The 13,259-nt window shown below is 40.5% G+C and overlaps 1 protein-coding gene across 1 annotated transcript in view; it reads left to right on the forward strand.

Moving 5' to 3' along the window:
- COL25A1 (collagen type XXV alpha 1 chain) overlaps positions 1-13,259 on the forward strand; it is a 305,016-nt gene that overhangs the window by 237,642 nt on the left and 54,115 nt on the right. The window contains exon 18 of the mRNA XM_075287294.1: positions 3,237-3,281. Within this exon, the coding sequence (XP_075143395.1) occupies positions 3,237-3,281 (45 nt within the window). The remainder of the gene's footprint in view (positions 1-3,236; positions 3,282-13,259) is intronic.

Raw genomic sequence — 13,259 nt, forward strand, 5'->3', positions numbered from 1 at the left:
CTTGTAGCATCTCTTCTTTGCAGCATTGTGCTGTTCCTTTTTTCATACCTATATAAGTTTATGAATAAATGGACAAATGGGTGTTACCATTCCCCCTGTCAAACAGATATCCTTATAGACTCTAACTCTGTCAGCACTTAGATAATGGCACAGTATGTAGGATCACTGCCACAACTGGAAACACCCAGTTGTCAATGTATTCATAAAATTTCAGTAGGATAAACAGCACAAATTGAAGTTCAGAGGCTCCAGTATAGTTATTTACTAAAACAGACATGGTAGATGAGTTGACGTGTCCTCTTTAAAGAAAATCTTCAGTACACTTATAACATTCCATAGTTTATATTTACATCAGATGTTTGCTATGTTGGTAGCTACTAAAGGGGGTATTGTCATCCCGGACATGTGTAGATCCCAACTCTTGCACAGGGAGTTCCAAAAATATCCAAGCACTGCCTATCTCCAGTGACCGCAGACATGTAATGGAGTTTTTTGATGTAGCAAGAATGCCAGAAATGGGATGCAGATCTATCAAAACTGTTATGCATATCCTGTAGATAAGGCAAGCATATGTGATATGGGAATACCGATTTTAGTATCTTTAGATAGTAGACTTTTTATTTAAACTCTACATCAATTTAGACTAATCGAATGAAGGAGGAGCTTGCGGAAGGCTATCAATGGCAAAAAAACCCCCCTCACTATATAAGGTCATGACCCCACGTTGTATAAGATAAGATAAGATAATCCATTAATAGTCCCACAGTGGGGAAATTTCAGTACCGTATTTTGCGGACTATAAGGCGCATTGCCCATGAGCGCCTTATAGTCTTGCCTAGGTCCATATATAAGGCGCACCGGACTATAAGGCGCACCGAACTATAAGGCGCAGCGCTGTCCGGTGCGTCTTATATGTGATTGAAAGCGGCGGCCGGCAGACTTTGCCGGCGGCCGCTTAATCCCCCGCGTGCCAGCCGGTTCTATTCATTTCAATGGCACGCTTCCATTGAAATGAATGGAAGCGCTCGGCACGCGAGGAGTTAAAGGGATTCTACCATTAAAAGAACTTCTTCCTTCTTGATCACGTCAGAATAGTCTCCTTACCTTTTTACCATAGCCAGCGCCGCCTTCTTCCGCAGCTCCGTCTCTGTCTTCTTTGGGCCTCATGGATGACGCATGCGCAGTCGGCTCTAACAGGCTCTCGCAGCCAGAGCCGACTGCGCATGCGTCATCCATGAGGCCCAAAGAAGACGACACGGAAGGCGCGAACACAGCTCAGGGAGAAGGCGGCGCTGGCTATGGGAAAGGTAAGAGACGAATAGCCTTTTTAAGGCTATTCCGATGTGGTCAGGAGGAAGAAGTTCTTTTAATGGTAGAATCCGAACAGTACTCGCTCATCTCTAGTAGAATCCCTTTAAGCAGCGGCTGCCGGCAAAGTCTGCATGCCGCTTCCATACATTACAATGAGAGCACGCTATTCAAATAGTTAGAGATGAACGAATACTATTTGAATAGTTCGCTCCCATTGCAATGTATGGAAGCGGCATGGAGACTTTGCCGGCGGCCGCCGCTTAACTCCTCGCGTGCCGCCGCTTCAAGCCTTATATAAGGCGCACCGAACTATAAGGCGCACTTTCGATTTCTGAGGAAATCGAAGTATTTTATGTGCGCCTTATAGTCCGGAAAATACGGTATGTTACAGCAGCATAATAGTACAGATACAGGATAATACACAGTAATATATTACGGACGTAGACACACATACGCTGAGAAGAGAAGATATTCTAGGAGTCCATAGCAGCTATGGAACAGAGGAAGAAAGAAGGAAGACTTCATAATCATAATCATTTAGTTTTCTGTGCGGGGTGATCTTCGCTTGGTCTGATGTAGATTATACAGCCTGATCGCGGTTGGAAGGAAGGACCTGCGATAGCGCTCCTTGATCACACTTGGGGTCGAGCAGACAGTCACTTACAGTGCTGCTAAGTGCCATCAAGGTCTCATACATGGAGTGGGATTTGTTCTACCGCATGGAGGTCACCACAGACAGTGTCCTGTCACCCACCACCTGTACTGGGTCCAGGGGGCTCCCCAGGACAGAGCTGGCCCTTCTGATCAGCCTGTCAAGTCTATTTCTGTCCCTGGATGATATACTGCTCCCACAGCCGGTCACATCGAAAAAGAAGGCAGAAGCAACCACAGAGTTGAAAAAGGCCCTAAGAAGTGTCCCCTGGACTCCGAAGGCCCTCAGCCTCCGGAGCAGGTAGAGTCTGCTGTGGCCCTTTCTGTGCAGCACCTCCAGGTGATCAGCCCAGTCTAGTTTATTATTGAGGTCCTTAAAGGGCTTGTCCAGTTTCAAAAAATTATTGTTATTGTTTGTATAGTGAAAAGTTCTGCAATTTTCCAATATTATTTCTGTATCAATTCCTCACTGTTTTCTAGGTCTCTGCTTGCTATTATTCATGGCCATGTGATGAACACACAGGTTTATTTCCAATGGAAGTAAAAAAGTAACAAAAGCAAAGATCTAGAAAACAGAAGACTTGACTTGATACAAAAGGCATATTGGAAAACCGAATAACTTTAACATTAGACAAACAACATTTATTTGCTGAAAATAGATAACCGCTTTAATGGCAACCTTGTAGGTTTCATTACATGGATACAGAATACAGCACCCATATAATTCTACAGGTCGATATTATGCCTCTCTGTGCCATCATTTTTCACAGAGAAGCACACAGATTATGTTTCTTAGAGAATCTGGGGAAAAAATAGGTGTGTGGCATATCACATGCCATATTGCAAAGGTTTGCTGTATCTAATGGAGGAACCACACACACTACAGTGTATCGTATGTGTATATGTGAATCATATTGTGCTGACAGTGGTGGGGAATTCCTAAAAAATACTCCAGTTATTCAGTAATGGGATTTGTGCAAGAACCTGAACACCTTGACAGATATGACACCAGCGGCTTGTTTGACAAGTTGTTTGGGAAAATTTGCATGAATCCAAGAAAGTGTTATTTCACTATCCTGGGAGTACTCCGGCCTCATTCACTGACATTTTGGTCTGTAGCAGGTTGCCTCACAGGTCATAGGTTGATAACCGTTAATATTTATTCCACAGATTTTTGTAACATCTACAAGTGAGACTCCCACTAATGCTCTATTGTATCTGCAAGTAGCTAACCACAAAATACTTTTCTGTATTGTAATATAATTCTTCTCTAGGGTGAACCAGGACTGCCTGGGCTACCTGGACTTCCTGGGATAAAGGTAAATACACCCAAGTTCTTTTTTAATACCACAATTACTACTACATCTTTTTTATTATATTTTACAGATTATTCTGGATGTTAAGTGGTTATTATTGACTAAAAGTTGTTATTCACAAATGGTTTGTAGGCTATTATTCCAGTAGTGCTCCTTTGCCATCATCCACATATCTGCTTCATATAGCATTTGTTTCCATCTTATTCCCATTTCATTGATGTACCAGTTTTTTTTCCCAATTATATCTCACCAGCATTTTCATACATTAACTTGGCACACGTTTAAAGGGGTGGCAGGGGACAAGGGGATGAATTCTTTGGTGGTCAAGGAAATACAACTTAATAAAACTTAAACAGAAACCCCATGGGGAAAAAACTCTGCACTAAATAGTATCTGCCAAGTGAATGGGATTCTGGCTAATCCAGACATTGCAAAAAAAAAAGCTGCAGCGGAAAAGCTAGGTTTTAAAAACTCCCACTTTTTGAAAATCGCAACATCAGGGCAGGTTCACACCAGCGCCCGATCTCCGTTTTGAGGTTTCCATCTTCTGCAGACAGGAGACGGCAACCTGGCATTCAGTCTTCGCCCATGAGTGCCCGTGAGTGTCTTCTGCTCTCTGTGGCGAAACCTTTTTTTTTTTTTTTTTTTTAACCGGACACAAAGTCTTGCATGACTGGTTTCACTGCGGAGAGCACAAAACCCTCACCGGCGCTCACAGGTGGACACTTTGCAAACCCATTCAAATGAATGGGTTTGAAAACTGCCTACCGGTTTCAGTCTCCTGCCCAGTTTCTCGTGCAGGAAATGGAAAACTGCAAAACGGAGATCGGACGCTGGTGTGAACCTGCCCTCAATTGTATCTGCAGAAATGCAGGCATTTTCTGTATAGATCTAATAAAGACTGAAAATCTGCAGAGAAAAACTATGCAAAAACGCAATGAACAACAATGCGGAAAAACCAAGATGTTTTTCCGCTGCATTTTTTCTGCAACGTTTCGCTACATAGGACTTTAGCATTATACAGTTTTATTAGCATCAGTCAGCAGCCTCGGAAGCTTTACTTCCACTTTCGCTCCAACAGAGCTGGAGAACCTCTGCAACCTCACTGTATTGCTAAAGTGGCGAAGGAGGCTGGTAATGTGGATCAGTTCAATAACTAAGCCAGCCCCCTTGTCCATTCTGGCTGATACATAGAGCATGGAGTTGGCTTAGTTAACCAGATACAGAAAGGGAATCTCACGGACTGTCACAATGAATACAGAAATTGGGACACTGAACTGGCCCTGACACTGGGGCTGCTTTCATAATTAAACTATATTGGTACTTTTTATTAATTTATGTTTCCATATCAATCAAAGAACTTTTATGTCCTTTTACAACTACATGTCCTTTTTTGCACTGCAACAAATGAAAATATATACATGCTTATCTGGTGCTATGTAGCTAGATATGATCTCTCGTCATGGATTAAACTTAGTCCATGGCTCTTGCCATGATTTAGTCTATCTGTCAATATTCATGGGAGATGCCAGATATGCCATAATGGCGGATAGTGATTTCACTCATGGCTATTCATTCGTTACAGTAAAAGAGTATCTAGCATTTTTTGTTTCAGAATATAATCGAACTAGAAAAGTATCCATGGAAATATTGATAAAAAGAAGTGAATCATATCTGCCTTTATTCTCTAGTAATTTGGTGTTATTGCTGTTACATCATAAAGGGAGAGAACATTTCATTGTAGAATTGGTTGAAGATCTTAAAGATGTGCACAAAACTTTTTAAATATTTTAAGTGATGTCTCACTTTGTTAGCGAGGGGAAATGTTTTTCTCTTAGGCCATGGACAAATAGTATTGTTAACAAGAGAACAACCACATAGTGAACATGTTAGGGGATGAATTAGAAAGCACAATGATACGGATAAAGAAGGCTTGTGTTATGATTCATATGGATGTATTAATTCGCCAGCCGTGGGCGAGGATGGCCATTAGCACTTCTATTGCAGTACAGATTCAAGGCCTTCTTTTTATGACCTTTCTTTTTTCTGAATATCTTTTCTATATTGACTTGTGTTCTATAAGAAGTTTACCACCTACGTGTCTGGACATTGAAGACAATACCCGCTGCTCTGTGATACTTTATACAGCACCATTACTCTGCTTACCCAGCTTTGTATACACAGCTCACTCTGATAGCATTATAGGTGATAAACTTTATATAAATGGTGCTGTAATGCCTGCTCATCTCTGCACTCACTATAGTGCACTTGAATGCACAAAAGAAGCGTAGTTTGGTAATTAAATGTTCACAAGTGTGAAGACAGCTAGTGTTAAAGTGGCTCTATCATTGGGGAAAGTCATTTTTAGCTAAGCACATCCTTGCATAGCCTTTAGAAAGTCTATTCCACACATACCTCTTGTATGTAAATTGCCTCAGAGGTTTTTGAATGAGCCTGTTTTTATTCATATGCTAATTAGCTTCTCCATGCACCTGGAAGTGTCTGATCACAGTCTGCTCTATGTGTATGTAAAGCAGTGATGAGACATCAGCACAGCACCCTCTCTGCTCTTATACACATAGAGAATAGCAGAGAGGGTGCACGGAGAAGGCTAATTAGCATATGAATAAAAACGGACTTATTCAAAGACTACTGAGGCAATTTACATACAAAATGTACACGTGAAACAGCCTTTCTAAAGGCTATGCAAGTATGTGCTTAGCTAAAAATGAGTTTTCCCAATGATAGAGCCCTTTTAAGCACAATGCACTGAAATATCTATTAATCTCCAGTGTTCCCCATTTTCCAGACATTTTATAGATGGCAAGCGGCTGCTTGGCAAGTGAATATGATATTATAACATCATGAAACCTGATTCATTTAGGCAACAGTATGGTCCAGGGACAAAGTAGTTTTTTCTAGAGATGAGTGAACAGTGAAATATTCGAGATTTGTTTCGAGTAGAGCCTCAATATTCGACTACTCGATTGAATATCGAATCCCACTATAGTCTATGGGAAAAAATGCTCGTTGTAGGGGAAATCACTATTCGACTAAAGGAGAGTCACCAAGTCCACGAATGGCAGGAGGAGAGTGTTTAGAAGGAGCGCTGTGCAGTTAAAGCGCACGGACCCCATTATAGTCTATGGGGTCCATGCGCTTTAACTGCACAGCATTTGCAGTTGCGCTGATAAAAAGTCAGCTCCGTCGTAACCGCAAGCTGCCAGATCTCCCGACTAGCAAGGACAAGCCTGCTGCAGAACCAGCGTTGATTGGCTGAATGCTATACACTGTATAGCATTCGGCCAATCAACACTGGCTCTGAATCGAATATTTACTGCGAATAGCTAGTAGTATTTGATAAAGTATGAATATTTTGAATACCGCAGTATTTCATTGAATACCTACTCGATCGAATACTACTCGCTCATCTCTAATTTTAACTAAATGGCTTTCTTGGAGCAAGACCCTCCTATTATGTAGTATTTGAAATAAATATATATATATATATATATATATATATATATATATATATATATATATATATATATATATACTGTATATATAATCAGTCTTTTTTAGTAAGTAAATCACAGTACTCACACAATAGATGTGTATACTATATGTAATGTGCATTCTAGATTCCGGCATGGTGTAATGTTTCCAGAGTTCACTCCCTCTAGTGGTGCACAAGGAAACTGACAGTGGAAATGTTGCTGCAGTTTCAATAAATTGAAAATGTTATTCCTTTATTCATGGTTAGGTGTCTGGAAAGAATGGAGATTGCATATCGATTGTACTTAGAGAACGAAGCAATTTAAGAACTAAGTACGAGTAAATAAAATCTTATATGCAACCTCTAGAACAGGAACAACTATAAATAAAACATGAATTATAGATGTAATTGTTTTCTTGATAGGGTGTTTTCTACTGGAATGTGCTACTTCTGCAATCTCTACTCTTTCTCCTTTCTTTTTATTCCTTTATTATTCTCTTTGTATTGGATCTTACCTGTGCCTCCACTTTTTTGCCTGAAGTCATTCCAGTTTTCATTTCCGTTGAATACATTGTGTCCTTATCTTACTCACTGCCCCTTATTTGGATGTGATGTATATATGTCTCTGGCTCCCAAAAATGTCTCTAGGATTTTAAATCAGATTCTCATTTAAAGCAGTTTTTTCTTTTGGTGTCAGATAGTTTTAGAACAATGTAGGAGTTCTGTAGAGTTGATTGAACATACCTCAATGGGTGGTTTCTAATGTCCATTACTTTAAGGCCAAGACACATGGGGTGAGTTTGCAGTAGGTTAGCTATAGGGGAATTGTAGGTGACTAACCCACTGCTGTACAGTAGCGGTAAAGTGAATGGGATTTTTTAAAAGACTGCAGTTGAAATCGAAGCATATCAATTATACCTACGGAAACACCGATCGTTACCCTATAGGTATAATGGAAAGCCCTCAAAGAAAACTCTGTCCACCTTCTGTGAAAAGCGCTGTGGAAAAAAACACAATTCAGTGCTGCCGTGGTGTTTCCTACAGCGCTTTTTTGCCTTAGTGCATGTTCGTCCGTGGTTTGCATCCCATGCAATTGAGGTTGAAAGCTGAGTCACCCAGGAATCTCAGCTGCAAGCCACAGCAAGAACCAACCACATAGATCTGGTTTTTGCCACATTTGAGTCCACTGCAGGATGACCGCAGCAGACATTCTCTAGCAGACCTTTCTTCTATGGTTTGGAGTTTTTTGCTCCCACAATGCCCTGTAATTTATAAATCATTCCTCTATATCATATGATCATTAACTATCTTTTTGGTGATAGTCTTAAGAGATTGTCAATGAATGCAGGAATCTTCTATGGTCTGGGACTTGTTAGAAACCCAGCCTTGATTTCCTTATTGTAGCCAGGTTATCTTCTCTTGCATGTTTCGTTCCTGTCTGATAACCTGTCTATAAGGGAGCCTGCACACAGAGTTTACGCTCGCTCATTCTGAACGTAAAACTTGTTCAGAGTGAGCGGCATAAAAAACAGATCCCATTGACTTGAATGGGTGCCGGCATACGCGCGCTCCCCATTGAAATCAATAGGAGGCTTTTTTACCTATTGCTTTCAATGTGATACGCACGTATCAGATTGAAAGCAATAGGTAAAAAAGCCTCCCATTGATTTCAATGGGTAGCACGTATATGCTGGCACCCATTAAAGTCAATGGGATCTGTTTTTTACGCCGCTCACTCTGAACAAGTTTACGTTCAGAATGAGTGGAGCGTAAACTCCGTGTGAAGGCTCCCAAGAAGGAAATCTTGTTTGAGTTTATGACAAGTACCAACCCGTACAAAGTTCCTACATTCATAATCATATCCATTGGCAACTGATGAAGACAAATGACTCTCACCACTGAGATGGTTACAGAAAAACTCTCCATACCCTTTAATTACTTATATTTACAAAAATATTTAACTTTTATTTATCTATAAATTTAAAGATGCTTATGTTTATGAGAACCCCATTTAAGGCTCAGGTTTTTTTCTTTCTATGTAACACATTAGTGTTTTTAAATCAGAATATTCAACTCATTTTTTTGACAACCTGTCCTCAGAAAACGTCATCAGTAAGATATCATGGGGGCCTGACACCTGGGGACCCCTGCTGATAAACTGTGTGGAGGGACTATTGTGATTGTACAATGACCATGACCACCGATCAATAAATAAAAGGCTATGCAAAGATATGTTTAGTTAAAAATAACAAAAGCCAATGATAGACTTGCTTTAATATTTTGAGTACGATTGAGTACAGCGACAGATGGGTGGGGTCTCTTAGACCCTACTGTTCAGCTGTTTGAAGGGGTACAGTGGCTGTGCAATGTAATTACAGCCTTGTGTCATAAAAATGATGGGACGATGCTGTCATTCCATAACTCAACTGCTATGAACAGGATAGTGGGTACTGTTAACAATGAAGAGGTCATGGTGCTTATACTACACAATACTTCCTCTACACAGCTGATCGGAAGGGGTCCTCGGGTGCCAGGCCCCCATGCTAACTTACTGATGACGTTTTCCGAGGATAGGTTGTGGTTATCAGTAGTGGTAGTTTTAGAGAGGACCTTTCACCACCTCCTCTAACGTCAACTCTTTACATTCTCTTAAAAGCTTCATTCCACTAATTCCAGTATAGTTGGAATTATTTCTTTGGCCCGCGGAGTTTTCTGTAAATTTTAACTGTTAGCTTAAGCACCCAATATACAAATTAGTCTCTCTATTGTCAGGTAGGTGGCCCAAAAATGTCTGTTCCAGGCCAGGACTGCCTACCTAACAGTATATAATCTAATTAGCGTAGATTACTCAGGAATAGTAGGACTAGAAAAAAATTCAGCCCCATTGAAACATGCTGAAGGATGCAAAGTTGAATTGAAGGTTATTGAACATCTGATAAAATTCATGTTATATGTGTTGGTATTGTATGGCATTATATAGAAAACAAATATCCTGAAGAAAGTGAGCTATCTACTATATCTATAGTACACTCTTTAGTATAGTATATTTTTTTTACGTATACAGACTGCCCTTCAGTAAGGCCACAAAACACATAGGTTATTTAATCTAAAGGTGACATCTAACTTTCTGGATTCATGACTTTCTGAATGCATTAGATTATATTTGCTCGGTTTAGGTAATGAAGACGTTGAAGTCACTTGTAGTCCTAGAACACCCACAATCACTGATGTAAGATTAGCTAGTCAGGAAGTCAGCCATTCCTATAGAAACCAACAACCAGGAATTAGATGACTTATTAAAAACCCAACCAGGTCCATTTTAACCTTCGTAAATACAAGCGTCTAACCGCACCTCTTGGAAGTTCTTGAAACGGAGAGAAGAACTTTCACTTTAAATTGAGAAAGGAGGCCACAACAGTGAAGATTTGCCAAAAATCAGACCATTTTCTAGACGTCTTAAAACAGATCTCAACAAAGAAGAATCCTGTAAAAAGTTTCCAAACTGACCACAAAACACAGCGCAGTCGTTCTCCTATAAAGCCAGTCTGTGCGGGACATAATTGCAGGCTTATTTTAATGCAACTATAAATATGCATCCTTTTATATAAAGCTATAGCCGCGGAGGAAATATCTAAAGAAATGAAAATATTCTTGGTGTTTTCCCTCTTGTAACGTTCCACTTTCCATTACGGAAAGGAAAGCAGCCTCTTTTTACTGCGGGGTTGAGCGTAATCCTCTATAGCAGGTATCACGCTGATGAGAGCTGCTATTAGCCCTACAGTAGGAAGTAGGATGTAATAATAATACTTGCTGAGCGATGACGGAGCATTAATCTGAATTTTCACTTGTACTATTCTCAGAAGGATTGACTCGAGTTTTTATCTAAGGAAAGGTAATAAATGTCCTAGAAATAATTGCTTCCCGGTTAATCTCTGTCCTACATTCCTGAGGTAGGGATCACGTCGTGGAGTAGTGTACCTCTAGGAACAGGAAAATATTTAATATACACTCGCTGTGATATAGTGCAATAACCATATTTCCTGTCATACTTTAGAACAAGGAGTTTTTTATGGCATGGTTAAGGCTTATGTGTTTGTGGAGCTATATGTAGACCTAGATTTTATTTTATATGTAGTATAGCAGACACTTCTTTTACTTTGCACCACATGAACATCTGTTAGAAACAAACACTCTTTGTGACCCTGTAGTTTAATTTAAGCAAATTTTGTAGCATTGGCACTGCACGCTCCAGATGGAAGGCGAAAGGGACTCGTAAACTCGAGTAATGAGGCAATGAAATTTGCTCCATATTAGTTCTTCCTTCACTGCTAAAAGTGTTTGTTTTTGTCAGTGAGAACTATGGAAAGAAGGCCACACATTAAATTTGCTACATATTACAACCCCAAGTAGTGCATAATATTCAATACAGTAACCTGAGACTTGCACCTGCTGTTTCCTATTTCTATAATATTTATTTTCTTACCACCTAATTTCTTAGGTATTATATATGTTCAGTATTAATTAAAGAGGCCTCTTTTATTATGAAGGTTACGCTCCGATATATTAAAATCTCACATGCCCACCTCCTATTCATTCACACATTAGTTTGTCGCTGGTTCCACAATATTGTTTAAGGCCATGGCCCCACGTTGCGAAAAACACTGAGGCAAAAACTGCAGCATTTTACAGTACCAGCAAATGTTACGTTTTTGTAAATGTCAGCATGTCAATTATACCTTTGGAAACACTGGCAGTTTCCATATAGATGAAATGGAAGCAGAAAGTCCGCAGAGAAAAACTCCACCACAGTCTTTGCCGCAGCAGTTTTTGGCTGAAGCTCCCTACATGGGGCCTTATGCCTTGTTCACATCTGCGTTTGGTAATCCATTCACGGAGTCCGCAGGCAGACCCCCTGAACGGACTATTGAGCGCACTGGCAAGCGATGTGCAGTGAAAGCACACAGACCCCATAGACTATAATGGGGTCTGTGTGCTTTCCGCGTGCTACCCAAACGAATCATGCGGAGATGAAAGTAGATCATGAAGTACCTTTCTGTCTGCATGTTCCATGCGGAGAGCACGTGGACCCCATTATAGTCTATTGGGGTCTGTGTGCTTTCACTGCACACCGCTTGCCAGTGTGTTTGGTAGTCCGTTCAGGGGGTCCGCCTTGTTATCCCAATTGAAGGTAGGCATTCCAGTTGCAGCTCTATGTGAAGTCTATTAGAATAACTGACAAAGATATTCCTGATATAACATACTGTACAAACTGTGCCTTTCCTAACATTGGTTTGTCCTTTGACCACTTCCTATGCAACTCTTGACTCACTTGAATCTGCTATCATTAAAACCAGAAGTACTCCTAGAGGTGGCGACCTGATGGTCACCTGCAACAAAGTCCAGATCCCGTATGAAGGTTACAGGGGAAAGACCAGGGTGCCCTTTAGACAACTCCCTCACAAGTAGCCAAAAGTCAAACTGGTTTATTGACACAGGGGGTCCATACCTGCTGCATTACACCTCTGTTGAACCACAAGGCATAGGCTGGTTTGCCCTATAAGGGTGCATTCACACTGAGTAAACGCTAGCTTAAAACGTAAAACACGTTCAGAATAAGCGGCGTCTAAAGCAGCTCCATTCATTTCTATGGGAGCGGGGATACGAGCGCTCCCCATAGAAATGAATGGGCTGCTTCTTTCACTCCGTGCAGTCCCATTGAAGTGAATGGGGAGTGCCGGCGTGTACGCTCTGGCATGAGCAGAGCTTGCCGTATACGCCGGCACTCCCCATTCACTTCAATGGGACTGCACGGAGTGAAAGAAGCAGCCCATTCATTTCTATGGGGAGCGCTCGTATCCCCGCTCCCATAGAAATGAATGGAGCTGCTTTAGACGCCGCTTATTCTGAATGTGTTTTACGTTCAGAATAAGCTAGCGTTTACTCAGTGTGAATTCACCCTAAAGCATATTTCTGTCCTGATCCTAAATCGCAATCAACTGATCAACAATTAAATTTAGAATTCTCCACATTCTACATCCTTTTCTCCCAGTACGTTATGCCTCACCTTATAAGATAGTACATGCACATTGCATACCTCATATGGTCTATAGTCAGTGGAATTATCTAACTGTTATCCTAAGACTTACACCCATTTTACTGAACTGTGGACTGTGGTGAGCTGATGAGCTTTCCATCAATTAGAATGAATGTAAAAAACGTTCACATCATGTATTAATATTATTATAACGGCTGTGGAAGATAACATTTACAAGATGGCAACTTACAGTATATGGAAAAAGATGTAGACTAATTGTATGCAAAAAAAAAAAGTTTAGGTAAGCCATGAACAGAAAGAACATACTAGAGTATGGTTTCTGCCGGTAAACTACCATAGGGACACATAAGCATATTAAGATATAACTGCTGACAAAAATATCAGTAATGTGCAGTTATACTACTAAACCAGCAATGACACTACTATAAAA

The sequence above is a fragment of the Leptodactylus fuscus genome, chromosome 1 (assembly GCF_031893055.1).
Source record: "Leptodactylus fuscus isolate aLepFus1 chromosome 1, aLepFus1.hap2, whole genome shotgun sequence".
In the NCBI taxonomy this organism is placed as follows: Eukaryota; Metazoa; Chordata; class Amphibia; order Anura; family Leptodactylidae; genus Leptodactylus; species Leptodactylus fuscus.